At 34.8% G+C, this 15,732-nt stretch overlaps 1 protein-coding gene across 1 annotated transcript; it reads left to right on the top strand.

The window, feature by feature from the left end:
• Positions 1-67: 67 nt before the first annotated feature.
• LOC110830890 (replication termination factor 2) lies at positions 68-12,660 on the top strand. Its single transcript, XM_022066259.2, has 5 exons — positions 68-221; positions 386-556; positions 1,408-1,620; positions 10,253-10,604; positions 11,004-12,660. The coding sequence occupies exons 1-5, from the start codon at positions 153-155 to the stop codon at positions 11,201-11,203; spliced, it is 1,005 nt and encodes a 334-aa protein (XP_021921951.2). The 5' UTR covers positions 68-152; the 3' UTR covers positions 11,204-12,660.
• The last annotated feature ends 3,072 nt before the right edge of the window (positions 12,661-15,732 follow it).

Raw genomic sequence — 15,732 nt, 5'->3', positions numbered from 1 at the left:
TAACTGTTAATGTTTCTTAAAGCTGCAAATAGATGTCGCGAGAATTCTTGTCATATGTATTTTTTTTTTCAGTCACGTGAGAACAGCCATTGTTGATCATTAATGTCGTGTGGTGTTTTTATCCTGGTGTAGTTCTAATTTAAAAATTTAAGATGGGTTGTGATGGAGGTACCATACCGAAAAGAAACGAACTTGTCGCTGTAAAAAAGAAGCCAGTGCAAGTAAGTGTATTTGATTTAAGATCTGAAGCTTTCATGGCGACTAAATATAATGAATTCTTCACGGGCCTCCAGCTGATAATGGAAGTTTAATGAAGAAAATTTTTGTACTTGATTTGCTCCTTTTTCACGTTGTGTTATTTGGTATTTTTGCTTTACATTCGCAGGAGAAAGACGAGAAAAACGCTTGGTTCTGGAGTACCTGCAGCCTCACACAACTTCCATTTGAACCACCAGTAGCATCGTGCTTCTTGGGCAAATTTTATAACAAATGTGCTGTGGTTGATGCCCTGCTGAACAAGAGTCCTGTGCTCCCACAGCACATCAAAAGGTTGAAGGTAAATATTATAAACATTGAACTAAAAATAGGTAATATAAGCCGGATTATGATGAAATATCATTCCATTAATGCACATAAATATAGTTATGAGCAAAATTTCTTCACTTAATTAGGTTAAAAATTGTGTTCAAAATTCCTCTTTTAATAGAAAAGAATTAAACATTTAGGAAAATGGTTTGAGCTATATTGTAACAGACAGGAACTTCAGAATTCTTAAATAATTCAAAACAAAGAAGAATATAAAAAAATTCAGTTAGGACTTATATCAATTTCTGATATAATATTATATCCAGAATTTGGTGTTTGGAAAGAGGTAATAGTTCTTATCAGAAGTGAACAGAATCATTAAATAAATACTATACAGTATTTTGTTCATTAGTCAGTTAATTATTTCCTGTAGCTGGTATTTATAAAGCAAATATGTCACATGGCTTAGTCAATAGTTATTCTACATTTTTAGCCATATGGACATGTAATTCAACTGATGATATTTATAGCTGGTGTGTAATACAGTGAGAGTGTAATTGAACCTCTTTAACACTGCTGAAGTGATGGTATATATCATGAAGCTTCATGTAAAATTTGTGTTAAGATCTTTGCAATATGGTGATAACAGCTACCCATTTCTGAATTTTAAGTTTTTTTGAGTTCCTAAACTCAACAAAAATATTATAACCTGTTCAGACCCCATGACTCAGTTTTATCACTATTTCAACTTAATTAAGTACCTGATTACCATACTTAGTCATATATATTTTTTCTTAATGTATTGTTTATTGTTTATGTAGATTCTATGTATTATGGGAAGAAATTTATTTGTAATTAATAACAGAGAAATTTCCCCTGCAGGATATTAAAGATCTGCAGCTTACACCAAATCCAGCATTTAAGCCATCAGCGGAGAAGGGTGATGTGTATGCTGATTGCCATTTAGCACCATACATCTGCCCAGTGGTTGGAATTGAGATGAATGGGAAGTTTCGATTTGTGTTCCTTTGGGGATGTGGTTGTGTCATGTCAGAAAGAGCTCTCAAAGAAGTGAAGAGTAAGCTGTGCCTCAAGGTAAGGAACTACTGAAATTGCTATTAAGATAATGAAACAAAAATAAAAGGAAGAATGCTTTAGATAACCCACTTTAACTTGGTTATTAGACAATCAGGCCTATCTATCTTTCTTTTCACAAATGTGTTTTTTTCTCATGATTTCCTAACATGGCTACATGTGCAGCTACATACTTCTAGCAGAACATGATATAGGTGTTAATATAATGTCTTTATTCTTGGTTAATGTTCATGTTAACATTTCTTGTGGTCTCATATGACTGCTGCGTTTTTGCTTCTAATGTTCTGACGTTTGTTTCGTTGCTGTTCCTCTTACACTTAAAGTGCCTGTTTTTAATTATTCTGGTCTGCTTAATTGTTCATTCCTTTCTGTCATTGCTTTGTTTGTCAACCTAATAAACATCCAGCTGTTTCCTTTGGGATAATTAAACAAACAATTTATTTCCTGAAGACAAGTAACTGGCCTGTCATTTAGTATTTTGTCTCCTTGGAGCCTTTAGACTTCTCATTTCTTTGTCCTGAGTGAGATGGTTGTCTCTTTCACTTGCCTTAGCACACAGGTTTAATTATAAGTAGATCCTGTCTGCTTCATAACTGTTGAAGTGTTCGTGCATAACCCTATGAAAAGGAGTCTCATTTTACCCCATGGTACCAGATGTGTGACATCTTGGCCAGTTACTGGGTCTACCTGCTACATCAGACCCAGAGGAATTCAGTCTTATGTTGAATGTCTGCAGGGCATATCTGGGGGAATGAAGTAATAAACATAAATAATAATTCATGACAAAGGTAAGAGTAGAATGAACCATAAGATACTGAAACTTGTATTCAATTTTTGAGTAAATTAAATCAAAACGTTTTCTGGTCTTATTAGTATCCAATGTTATTTTTCTTTCTTGAAGGACAAAACATCAAATAACTCCATGGAAGCTATAATATGTAGTATATATAGTATTATAATATAATTGTTTGTCCATCATAATAACTCGTGCAAAATGGGTCTTGGTTGAATCTGGCTTTACTTGAGTAGTGGTTAGTGCATTTGCTATGAGATCAGGTGAGTGACCATTAAGTTGGTCCTAAAGTTCACAGTAAAAATGTAAACTCTATAAATTCTTTAAATATCTTTCATCAGAATATCAGGGGACTAAGAAACAAAACCGATGAATTAAAATGTTCTTTTGAAATGGCATAAATCCACATATATTGTGTCTAAGTGAACATCACATGGTAGAACAGGATTTGCTGCTCCTCACATTAGATGGTTACTCATTAGGTTCCAGTTTCTGCAGACAAAACCTACATAGGGGAGGCGGATCAATGTTTCAACAAAATTGATATTTCACAACACTGTAAGGAACAGGATTTAGAAATTTGTACAATTCAGCTAGAAACTAAAACATCTAACTTAGTAATATTAAGCCTGTACAGAGCTCCTTCAGGTGATTTTCAACAATATCTAAGGGGATTAGATGCTACCTTAAAGTACCGGGTCTACAATTTATGAGGCTGTGATCGTGCTTGCATTGCGTGGTCGGCCGGCGCCCCGTTGATGTGGGCGGGAGTTGTGCCCGTTCTTCCGGTGGGTGACCGGCGAATCAGTTTCAGTGCCGCTAGTAACAGCAACTAAATTTTAAGGACTGCGTGGGCTGCTTATTACAGCCATAAACATTAGCATTTAATAAACGTTTAGTTACTTTAGTTTTTAATTTAATAGGTATATACCGAAAGAACTGCAAGAAATACTTGCGAGTGAGTAATGAAAAAGGTGTTAGTTAGAAGATTCATGAAATCCCAAACAACGAGTTTCTCAACTTTTGGTAATGTACTTTTTTTTAATTTCTTCAGTAGGTTCTAATCTTAGAATGATTATAAATCTTTTCACTGTGTTAGTAACTACGAATTTGTTTGAGAAAACATGGACTCTAGGTACACTTCTCCAGATAAGTAAGAGTAACGATTTTGGCGTGTTTGCTCTGCTATAATTTTCAGATTTTAAATTTGTAAATACTAACTTTTCTGTCTTATAAATATCAGTTATTGAAAAGGTTTAATATCTGGCCTCATCTCTAGGACATTTTGGATTGTTCCACAAATTTGTGTAAATGCCTTTAGCACAAAAGTTGATCACAATTATTAGTCCATTACTTTTCAAGTCATAAACCCACATTTGTAATCATTCACTATATATACAGGCATTTTCCCTGACCGCCTTAAAATATCAGTAGTAAGACCACTGTACAAGAAAGATGACAAAACTAGTATGACAAATTACAGGCCAATTTCACTATTAACTACTTTTTCTAAAGCATTTGAGAAGGTTATGTGCAATAGATTAAGTCATCATATGCATACTAACAACATATTGGTCCCGGGACAATTTGGCTTCAGGAAAGGTGTATCCACTGGAGATGCAGCCCTCAAGCTAACAATGTGCTTAAATCTGTTAACCAAAAAATGCATATTGGAGGAATTATCTGTGATTTAGCAAAAGCTTTTGACTGTGTAAATTATGAAATTTTGTTGGATAAATGACATTTTTATGGCATTCAAGGAATATCAGCACAGTGGTTCAGATCCCATCTGACACATAGAAAACAAAATGTTAAAGTAAAATCACCTAAAAACAATCAGAATTTTTCCTCAAACTGGGGAACAATGAAACATGGAGTTCCACAAGGGTCAATTCTAGGGCCCTTGCTTTTTATAATATACATAAATGACCTTCCTCCAACAATAAAAATAAAAACAATAAATACTTTAACAGAATCCATAATATTTGCCGATGATACAAGTGTCATAATTTGTAATAAAAATTTTGATGATTTCTGTGCAACATCAAACATAGTTCTGTCTCATATGAGTAAATGGTTTACTGCTAACAAGCTGGCCCTAAATCTTGATAAAACAAACATAATGGAAGGTATATACAAGAGTCAGTAAATACAAAGTTCCTGGGTTTGCAAATTGATAACCACCTGAATTGGACAAATCATTTTAATAAACTGATACCTAAGTTAAGCAGAGCATGTTATGCAATTAGATCTATGTTGTATGTCAACAACACTGACACTCTCAGATCAGTATACTTTTCCTATTTTCACTCTTTAATGAAATATGGAATGATTTTTAAGGGAAATTCATCAAACATCAAAAAGATATTCACTTTACAAAAGAAAATTGTTAGATTAATGGGTGGTGTCAAACCTAGGAATTCATGTAGAAGTCTGTTTAAGAGATTAGAAATCTTAGCTCTTCCATGTGAATACATATTTTCATTAATGAACTCTATTGTAAATAACCAAGAACATTTTCAAACTAATTCTGCTATACACAGTGTCAACACAAGGAATAATAGTGAAAGTGCCTTCGTAGTGAGCGGACGTGTCTTGCTAGTGCTCCGTGCTGTGTATTTACAACGTGGTGCAGTTGTACAGGAATCTACTACCTGCTGCCTTCCGCCGCAATGACGGCTAGCAAGGATACTTGCGAGGTGTGCAAGAAAGCTTTCTACGGAAAGCAAAAGCATATTAGATGTTGTGGGCCGTGTGCTTCCCGTTTTCATGTTAATTGCTTGAAAATGAGCGAGGTGGAATACTCATTCCTCTTTTCTGATGGTGTTTCCACCTACAAGTGCAGAAAGTGCGTAAAGGCACTTCGAGGCGTTAGTGGTGTAAACACACCGCCTAGGATCTTGCGTTCTGCCTCTGCCTCGGAGATTGCAAAGAAGGTAGTGTCTCCTGTAAAGGAACCGATCCTGCCGGACGTTGGGGGCTACGAATCTCTCGCTGAAAAGTTGGAGATGGTGAGGCTCAATGGAGCTTGCACGCACAATCTTGTGGAAAACTTGGTCCAGTTGGTCCTCAAGCTTTCTGAGGATGTGCAGCAGCTGCGCAAGGACAACGAATATTTGAAGGAGCAGTTGAGTAGCAGTACTCCCTGTGCTCCTTTACATGTTGCGGAAAGGAAAACATCAAGCCAGAGATCTTCAACCGCTCCGTCTCGCAAAGTTCCTGAGTCATCCGACAACTCTACTTCGGCCTGTGCTGCTGACGTGGGCGTTAAGTCCTACAAGGATGTCGCACTCACGGGTTTACATACTACGGAGACCCCAGCGCAGGTAGACACCGAGGGCTTTATTACGGTGCACCGTAAAAGGAAGCCCAACCCAGGTACCCCGGTGGTCCACGCAACAAAACAGCGTAGACAGCCCTTAATTGGGGTTCGAAACTCTGCCTCTCTGCCCGTAATCTCTAAGAAAGAGAGGTCTAAGGCCCTGTTCGTTTCAAGGTTCAGTCCTTAGGTCACGACTTCAGATATTGAGGCATCATTAAAGGAGCAATTACGCCTTAAGAACTTGGTGTGCACCAGGCTAAAAACAAAATTTAGCAGTTATTCTTCGTTTCATGTTTCTGTGAACGAGGACGAGTTTCCATTAATTAATAATACTGGTGTGTGGCCAAACGGGTGCCTTATTGCTCCTTTTTACGGCAGACTTACTTCTGAGCAGGTTTACTCCTCGAGCGCGCCTGTCAGGTCAACGGAGTCAGATGCTCTGCCTACGGCCAGTGTGGCTACTGTGCCTGGGGGCGGCTCGGATTCCCACTGAGTATGGTTCTTGACAACTGTGATTTTGATGTATTTTATCAAAATGTCAGGGGTCTAAGAACCAAATGCAGTAAATTCATTGACAATGTTTTCGCTGGCACGTCCGGAATTTACTGTATTACGGAAACCTGGCTTAATGACTCTATATTAAGTTATAATATTTTTCCTGAATCCTATTACGTGTTTCGTGCCGATAGGGATTACGTAAGCTCCAATAAAAAACGGGGAGGCGGAGTGCTGACTGCAGTTTCAAAGTCTTTCCGTGGCGTTAAACGAAGGTATGATCTAGAAACGATTGAAGAGTGTGTGTGGATTGAAATTCCTGTTAGAGACAACCACAGTCTACTTATAGGGAATCATTACTTTGCGCCGGATTGTGATATAAAAGCAATTAAAAATTATCTAAACACTTTAGAAGTAAACCTAAACTCGCATCTCTATCGGGTGGTCATGTTAGGAGATTTTAATGTCCCCAATTTTGACTGGCTAAACGGCACCCCTTCCTCTAATTGTTATTACTATAGCAAAATTAAAGGAAATTCTCTTTACGCCACCTCCTGCTTTCTTGGTCTAAATCAGCGCAACGACTGCGTTCCTAACAATGCCCTGCTCGACCTTGTCTTTACGAACTTCAGCGATCTCAGCATTTCCCTTTCTCCTCACTCGCTGGTCCCTCCTGACCACTATCATCCGCCTCTTGTCCTTAATCTTAAACTAAGTCTTGACTATCAACATACCTCGCTTACTCCTCGACGCAATTACGGGAAAGGAGACTACTTATTACTTTACCATACCCTAGAAAACTCTGACTGGTCTTGCGTTCTTAATGAAAGCTCGGTTGATGCTGCAGTTAATAATCTCACGGCTACTGTGTCGAAGGCCATCAACCTAGCTATTCCCCTTGTAAAACCCAGAAATTCTGCATTTCCTCATTGGTTTTCCAAAACTCTTGTCTATTACATTAGAAAGAAGAATGCATCTTTTAAGAAATTCAAAAAATCTAAATCTGATTATCATTATAGCGTTTTTTCCCACTATCGTAAACTAGTTAAATTGACTATTAAATCAGATAGATTGGTTTGGTTAAAAACTATTGAAGAAAATTTGAAAACCCAACCAAAGCACTTTTGGAAATATATTTCTAATTTCAAAAAGAAAGACCAGTCGATTACACAAATTAAAGTTGGAGACAGTTTTATCACGGAACCCCAGGCAATCGCTGAGGCTTTTGCTGACCGCTTTCGTTCTGTTTTTAACTCCCCTTCTTGCGTTAATGTTACGACTAGTTCTGACTTCGCCTATTCTGATGTTTTGAATATTCCTCGTATCTCTGTTGATGATGTTACGCGGGCAATTAGTCGTCTCCGTTCGACGAAATGCGTCGGACCCGATGAAATCCCGACTTTCGTCATAAAAGGTTGTTCTGAGATTTTAACTCCTCTTTTACGCTATATTTTCAACCTTAGTTTATCTAGTGGGAACTTTCCTTTGTTATGGAAGCGAGCGGCTGTTGTGCCGATTTTTAAGAAAGGCAACAGCGCCTTAGTATCTAACTATAGGCCTATTTCGATCCTTAATAACCTCTCCAAAATTTTTGAAAGCATTGTTCATGATCACCTTTCCTTTTATTTCAAATTCAAATTACACCCCAGTCAGCATGGTTTTTGTAAATCAAAATCTACGGTAACTAATTTAGTTACCTACCTTAATGATGTTCAGCCGTCTGTTTGTTCACAGGGACAGATCGACTCTGTGTATTTTGATCTTAGGCAGGCCTTTGATTCAGTCCCGCATTCTATTCTTTTGAAAAAGCTAAATAAATTTGGACTATCTTCTCCTTATGTCAAGTGGTTCCAAAGTTATTTATCATCCAGATCTGCCTTTGTTCGCATTTTAGGACAGTCTTCTTCTTTCTACGCGGTGTTATCTGGAGTTCCACAAGGCTCTACCTTGGGACCTCTCTTATTTAATATTTTTATTAACGACCTTTGCGACAAAATTAAGTATTCTAAATTTCTCTTATTTGCCGATGACTTGAAACTATATCACGATATTAAATCTGTGCATGACTGCAGAGCTCTTCAAGCAGATATCAATTCCGTACATGAGTGGTGTAATGATAACAATATGGAACTTAACATAGAGAAAACCAAAATTATATCGTTCACACGTAAAACCAACAGTATCCATTTTAATTACATTGTTAGTGACTTTTTAATCTTGCGTACAAATTGTATAAAAGATCTTGGTGTTTTGTTAGACAGTAAACTGTATTTTCACTGTCATGTAAATTGTGTTCATTCCCAGGCACTAAGGACCTTAGGGCTTATTCGTTTTATTACTTATAATTTTTCCTCTTTAGACAGCCATGTTGTTTTATATAATGCTTTAATTAGGTCAAAGCTTGAGTATGCCTCGGTCGTTTGGAATAATCTTACACAGACAGATTCTAATAAATTAGAAAATATTCAAAGAAAATTTGCCAGTTTATGCAATTACCGATTTTTCCAGTTTAATATCCCCCGAAAATATGAACTGATCCTATCTACTTTAAATTTTAGAACACTTTATTCCAGACGACGACATCTCGATGCGTTATTTCTTATTAATGTATTTAAGGGCAAAATAAATTGCCATTCCATTATGGACGCTGTTGGTTTACGTGTGCCGGCGAGGCAAATAAGAGAATTTTCTACTTTTAGTGTGAGCAGGGCACTAAGGCATAGTCCTTCAGCCAGGTGCGTCATCGCTGCAAATGAAGTATGTAAATCTTTGGACGTATTTAGCACAAACATTGTCTCCCTTGAGCGAACGTTCTCAACAAGGGAAATGATCTAGCTTGGTTATCTGTCTTTTTATATTTTTTTAAAGTTTTACAATTATATTAGTGTTCCCTACGTGGATTATTTTGTTTTTATTTATATTCCTTCATTTTTTGCTCTGTGTTAATATTGTTTCTATTTTGGGTTTGCCTGTACTTGGCAGTTATATTTAATACTGTATATTTATAAGTTTAGTTAATCCGTTTGTGTAAGATTTTTAATTTTTATTTCACTATTATTGTATATATTATCAGTGTTTGCCTGTTATTGGCTTCTTGCTGTTGGCAAACACGTAAATAAATTAATTGAATTGAATTGAATTGAATAATCAGATTCATATACCAATTGCCAACCGCTCATGTTTTCAGAAGAGTGCATATTATGCAGGGATCAAAATTTTCAACAGTCTACCATCAAATCTCACAAGTCTTGTAAATAAAAAGTTACAATTTAAACTAGCATTAAAAAGATACTTAATTACACACTCCTTTTAATCTGTCGATGAATTTCTAATGTTTACAAGTAAGTCATAATTTATCTATTGTGTATGATGGGTGGATTTATTTGTATCTTATCTCTACTTTATGTGAACCCTTTGTTTGTATTTTGTGACATTTATATAATAGTATGACCTGTATTTGTATAACGTGTATTGTATTATTATGACTTGTTCTACATCCTATTTTCATCTGACTAACTTATGGATCCATGGAATGTAATAAAGATGTATGTATGTATGTATGTTGTGTTCATATGCATACTTTGTTGATTGACTTGTTACATTTGCTTAACTTTTTTAATATCCCTCTCCTAGAAATCTGTTTATTTCTTCTGTAAATATGTTGTAGAGTAAGACTTCACTGGTTCAAACTATAGAAGAGCACGTGCTAAGGAATGGTTCTTGGCCAGATAGCTTCAGTCTTTTATCTAGTGGGTACTAGGAACTCTTTCCCCAGGAAATTAACTGACCAGAGTGTGAAGCTGTTTACTGAACTTCGTCTAGTACTTACTTCATTTCCATATATCTTCGAAACAAAGGAAGAACTTTATATTTTGCTTCTACTTGTTAAAGTTTTGTTTTCTTGGCTGCAGTTGTAATTATTGATTTTGGGGTGTGTTAAGACTTAGTTTTACATACTGAATTGAAATATTTTTTGATATCACAGGAAGCTAATTTTCTTCTAATTTTACATTGTAATTCAGTGCCAGCAACCTTTCTCAGAGGAAGATATAGTGATTCTTAACCCAACACCTGAAGATTTGGATCTGATGAGGACAAGGCTGGAGACTCGCCAGGCTCGCGTTAAAGCTGGAAAGAAAGCTCATAATCATGCAGAATACAAAGGACATGCTAATGCAACAGTTACATCAACAGAAACATCAAGTAATAGGCAGGACATTACAAAGAAGTTATCAGATCAGTCAACCAGAGTCCATGATGGTAAAGAAGAAACCAGTTCATTTGTTAGTGGAGAGGAAGAAAGACAGAAATCAAAATTACAAAATGGGAAATCACGTCCAAAGTTGTTGCTGAAACATGACGATAAGCTGAATGGTATGTTGATGGTGTCTAGTTTTATGTAGATGTTAGTTTAAAGTATACTTGATAGTAAATTGGATGATTTTGGGAAGTGCCAATAATGTAATTAATCATTGTGAATTCACGTCTATTGGATTGTAACACCATGCATTCTTATAGGTGGTTACATTCCTCTAAAACATTGGTAAACTGTATAAGAGTACACACACTGTGTATCACTTGTATGTTATAAATCGGCAGTGACAGGCTGTTTAGAAGGAAAAATACTTGTTTCAGATTGGTTGAAGAGTTAGCTTATGTTGCTGTAGGAATGTGTATTGAATAATTTTTCTAAACTTATTTGCTTTTTAAATGTTGAACACATGGTGTTTCACATTTTAATTTGGTGAGAAATTGAATGTATTTTTTTTACAGGTATCAAAAATGCTTTACCGACTAAGAGACAGATGGGGCATGACATTGAAGATCCATTATTCAAGAAGACACGAAGGTCATATAGTGTGGCCAGTGATCCAAAAGCCACTGATGTTTTTAAATCCTTGTTCACATCCCATCAGAAAGCCCAGCAACAGACCAAAGCACATTGGATTACTTACAATCCCTTTTATAACTGATATTGTTGTGTTTATGATTATGAATTTCTGTTTTATGAAGCAAGAAAGCTTATTATTATTCAGTTGTGAGAAATGTGAGATTTGCAGAACTGACAGGTTCAGAGTTCATAGTGTGTAGTAACATATGGAAAATAGTCAATCAGTTACTCAGTTACTGTTTGTATTCATAATAATTATTGTGCTTTATAAAGCTTGTTGAATTTGAATTATTAACCATAAATATGAGAAGTGCACTTTTACTTATTTCTCTTTTCTATTACTAACTCCTGACTTTGGGAGCAGTCTTCCTTATACAGTCATTGACCTCATGTAACACAAGAGAGGTTATAAATGATGTGTAGTGTCTGAATTTTTCTGCTGTACATATAAAGACCATTGACATAGCAGTAAATGTTATGACAGTTCCCACCGCTTACATCAGTGGTTTCAAAGAGACGTGTATCACCTTCAGTGTGACTTCGTACTCCTCTTTGCAGATTGTCTTCTGAATTGGACTCTATTATTTGATCATCGACATACAGTAGTGTTTTAACTTTGTGTTATTTTTAATTCTGATTTTTTCCTTGTATATTTTATTCCAGTGAATAATTATTTCATTCAGATAAAGATTAAATAGCATAAGGGACAGAGACCATCCCTGTCTGACTCCGCTATTTATTTGTTCCATGTCTGTGATTTTAGTATTTAGGTTTACCTTTATTTCAATGTTTTTGTAGATTTCAATTATGTTTTTTAGTAATAGATTTCGGATGTTTTTCTCTTGAAGTATTTTGAACAATGAGGTTCTGTTTACGATATCAGAGGTTTATTTCGACATCTAAAAAGGCCATACATGTTTCTAAATTACTTTCCTATGTGTATTCTATTAGCAGTTCCAAAGTAAATGTACCATTAATACATGTGCTACCTCTCCTAAAACAATTCTGATATTCAAGAGATTGCAAAAATTTCCAACTTGTTAGTTATTTTGCAGCAGATATTTAAAAGACTCTGTTGTTCCAGCAGGTATTTAAAAGACTCTGTGGTTCTGTGGATTTGTTTTGTCACCCTTTTCATAGATTGGAATCAAAATACTTCTTCTCCATTCTGTCAGGATTTATTTTGATATATGTATATTGTTGAAGAAATTCAGAAGTCGGTTGTGAAATTTATTTCCAGCATATTTGTAGAGCTCAGAGTTTATTCCATCTTCCCCTGGGGATTTACCATTTTTATTTTCTCCATTAAAGTTTCTAATTTTGCTTGTGTAAAATTATTTTCTGAAGTCGGTATTGTTTCATCATAAGTCCTATGATGCCATAGTTCCCTGTAGTAATTTAAGAATCATTCTTTAGAGCAGCATGTTATATTAACAGATTCTTTTATGTCTTTTTTCATGTAATTCAGAATTTTGAAAGCACATGTTCTTACTCTATTAAATCTGTTTCAAGGTATGAAATAAATGTATCGCAATGCTATGTCTTTGTTGAACTACTTTTCTTGTAGTAACTTTTAATTTTTTATATTCTATGCAGTCTTCTGATTTTTGTGTATTTAACCATCCATTATATGCCAATTTTTTCATTATTATTATTTGATTTCTTCATCCCATTTATGTAGTCTTTTTTTAAGAGTGCATTTTCTATATTTGCCTAAACTTTCATAAGCAGCATTGCTTATAAGAATATTTTTAATTTGTGTGTTGATTGTTTTCTGATACAACCATTTTATGCTGTGATCATTTAATAATTTCACTTTATAAAAGAATTCTCTTTTTTTCATTTTTGTTATTTTTCTGATCAAATATCGTTTAGGTGGGAATCTAAGCTTTGCCTTGACTAAAGAATGATCAGAGCCGATTTAGTGTCCTCTGTATGTTCTAACATTGAGAAATAGTTTTGCTCCTTTTACATTTGTTATGAAGTAATTACAGGTAGCCCTCGATTTACGCCGGGGATGCGTTCCTGGACAAACCGGCGTAAATTGAAACTCTTTTATAATGTAAATTAATGGGAAGTCAATGACATGCGTTCCCAGCACCCAAACATTGACGAGTAATATAATGGCATTACATTTAAAGCTCTGAAATAATGTAAATAAAATAAAGGGAATTTAAAAAATATATTTTATTTACTTACAATCGGCAATTCGTTGGTCCCCGCGATTGACTGCGATTCTTTCATGTGATTGATGTGTACAGTCATCTCTGCTGTTATGCGATAGTTGCATTCATGTAAGATGCTGACGTACAGAAAATCGCGTAGTAAAAATAAACCCAGTACATTCGCAGAGATTAAATTAGTCCTTTGAAAGTTTAAAGCATCAGAATGAAATTGCATAAGAGCAAACTTGCATATGCAAAAGTTTGCATTTCACAAACATCTTTTACCGATTCATCGATTTCATTGGAGCAAATTCACGTTAACGAAACATACGTAATTGCAGAGATGACTATTTATAATTTTTATTCAAAATCAGCGATGTAAGAATTACGATTTAGTATACAAATCAGTACGAGATACATTGTAAAATGTTATAAATAATAGTTATTATATTTTTTTCACTTTTTGACTTGCTGGTTTAAAAATCGGTGTTATTCTGAATATTGTCACAAATTGAACCGGCGCAATTCGAGGGCTATCTGTATAATGGATTGTGAATTTATTGCAGACCAAGTGTACTTACTAATTTCTTTGTTTGTAAAAGGAATTCATAATTCTATTGTTATATTAAGAAAAATCTACTGTTTTCTGACTACATACATACATACATCTTTAATACATTTCATGGATCCATAAGTTAGTCAGATGACAATAGGATTTAGAATAAGTCATAATAATACAATACATGTTATACAAATACAAGTCATATAAATGTCACAAAAATACAAACAAAGTATAAATTACGACTTACTTGTAGACATTAGGAATTCATCGACAGAGTAAAAGGAGTGTGTAATTAAGTATCTTTTCAATGCTGGTTTAAATTGTGCCTTTTTATTTACAAGACTTGAGACATTTGATGGTAGACTGTTGAAAATTTTGATCCCTGCATAATATGCACTCTTCTGAAAACATGAGAGGTTGGCAATTGGTCTATGAAGCTGATTTTTATTCCTTGTGTTGACATGGTATATAGCAGAATTAGTTTGAAAGAGTTCTTGGTTATTTACAATAAAGTTCATTAATGAAAATATGTATTCACATGGAAGAGGTAAGATTTCTAATCTCTTAAATAGACTTCTACATGAATTCCTAGGTTTTACACCAGCCAGTAATCTAACAATTTTCTTTTGTAAAGTGAATATCTTTTTGATGTTTGATGAATTTCCCCAAAAAATTATTCCATATTTCATTAAAGAGTGAAAATAGGCAAAATATACTGATCTGAGTGTGTCAGTGTTGCTGGCATGCAACAGAGATCTAATTGCGTAACATGCGCCACTTAACTTAGGTATCAGTTTATCAATATGATTAGTCCAATTTAGGTGATTATCAATTTGCAAACCCAAGAATTTTGTGTTTATTGACTCTTGTATATACTTCCCATTATAACCAATACTTAAAGCACATTGTGGTGAGTTATTTGTTATAAATTTTATTATATTCGTTTTATCTAGATTTAGGGCCAGCTTGTTAGCAGTAAACCATTTAGTCATATGAGACAGAACTATGTTTGATGTTGAACAGAAATCATCAAAAATTTTATTTGAAATTATGACGCTTGTGTCAGCAGCAAATATTATAGGTTCTGTTAAAGTATTTATTGTTTTTTTGTTGGAGGAAGGTCATTTACATATATTATAAAAAGCAAGGGCCCTAAAATTGACCCTTGGGGAACTCCATATTTTATTGTTCCCCAGTTTGAGAAAAAATTTCATTTGTTTTTAGGTGCTTTTACTTCGACCTTTTGCTTTCTATCTGTTAAATAGGATCTGAACCATTGCATTGCTATTCCTTGAATGCCATAAAAATGCAATTTATCCAACAAAATTTCATGATTTACACAGTCAAAAGCTTTTGCTAAATCACAGAAAATTCCTCCAACATGCATTTTTTGGTTAATAGATATAAGCACATTGTCTGTTAGCTTGAAGGCTGCATCTTCAGTGGATACACCTTTCCTGAAGCCAAATTGTTCCTGGACTAATATGTTGTTAGCATGCATATGATGACTTAATCTATTGTACATAATCTTCTCAAGCACTTTTGAAAAGGTAGTTAAAAGTGAAATTGGTCTGTAATTTGTCATATTGGTTTTGTCCCCTTTCTTGTACAGTGGTCTTACTACTGATATTTTAAGGCAGTCCGGGAAAATGCCTGTGTATAATGAGTGATTACAAATGTGGGTTAATGGACAACTAATTAAAGCTGAACAAGCCTTCAAAATTTTACTTGTTATTTCATCATAACCTGATGAGTTTTTTGATTTGAGGGAATTTATTACACTTTTCACCTCAGTTTCAGTGGTTGGAATGATATTAAGGCCAGAAAATTTTACAGGAAATGCAGCTTTTAAAATGGAAACAGCATCTTCTATCCCTGTTTGAT

The sequence above is a fragment of the Zootermopsis nevadensis genome, unplaced genomic scaffold (genome assembly GCF_977971745.1).
Source record: "Zootermopsis nevadensis isolate Lab colony 2312 unplaced genomic scaffold, Znev_1.0 Znev_ptg000030l, whole genome shotgun sequence".
NCBI classification, from domain to species: domain Eukaryota; kingdom Metazoa; phylum Arthropoda; class Insecta; order Blattodea; family Termopsidae; genus Zootermopsis; species Zootermopsis nevadensis.
The sequence above is the reverse complement of the archived record's forward strand: the minus strand, read 5'-3'. Positions and strand labels throughout refer to the sequence as shown.

Excerpts from the sequence above, each read along its gene's own strand:
- LOC110830890 (XM_022066259.2), top strand. The coding sequence starts at position 153 with ATGGGTTGTGATGGAGGTACCATACCGAAAAGAAACGAACTTGTCGCT. Across the intron at positions 1,621-10,252 it reads AGAGTAAGCTGTGCCTCAAG|TGCCAGCAACCTTTCTCAGA; the intron begins GTAAGGAACTAC and ends ATTGTAATTCAG. Across the intron at positions 10,605-11,003 it reads ACATGACGATAAGCTGAATG|GTATCAAAAATGCTTTACCG; the intron begins GTATGTTGATGG and ends TTTTTTTTACAG.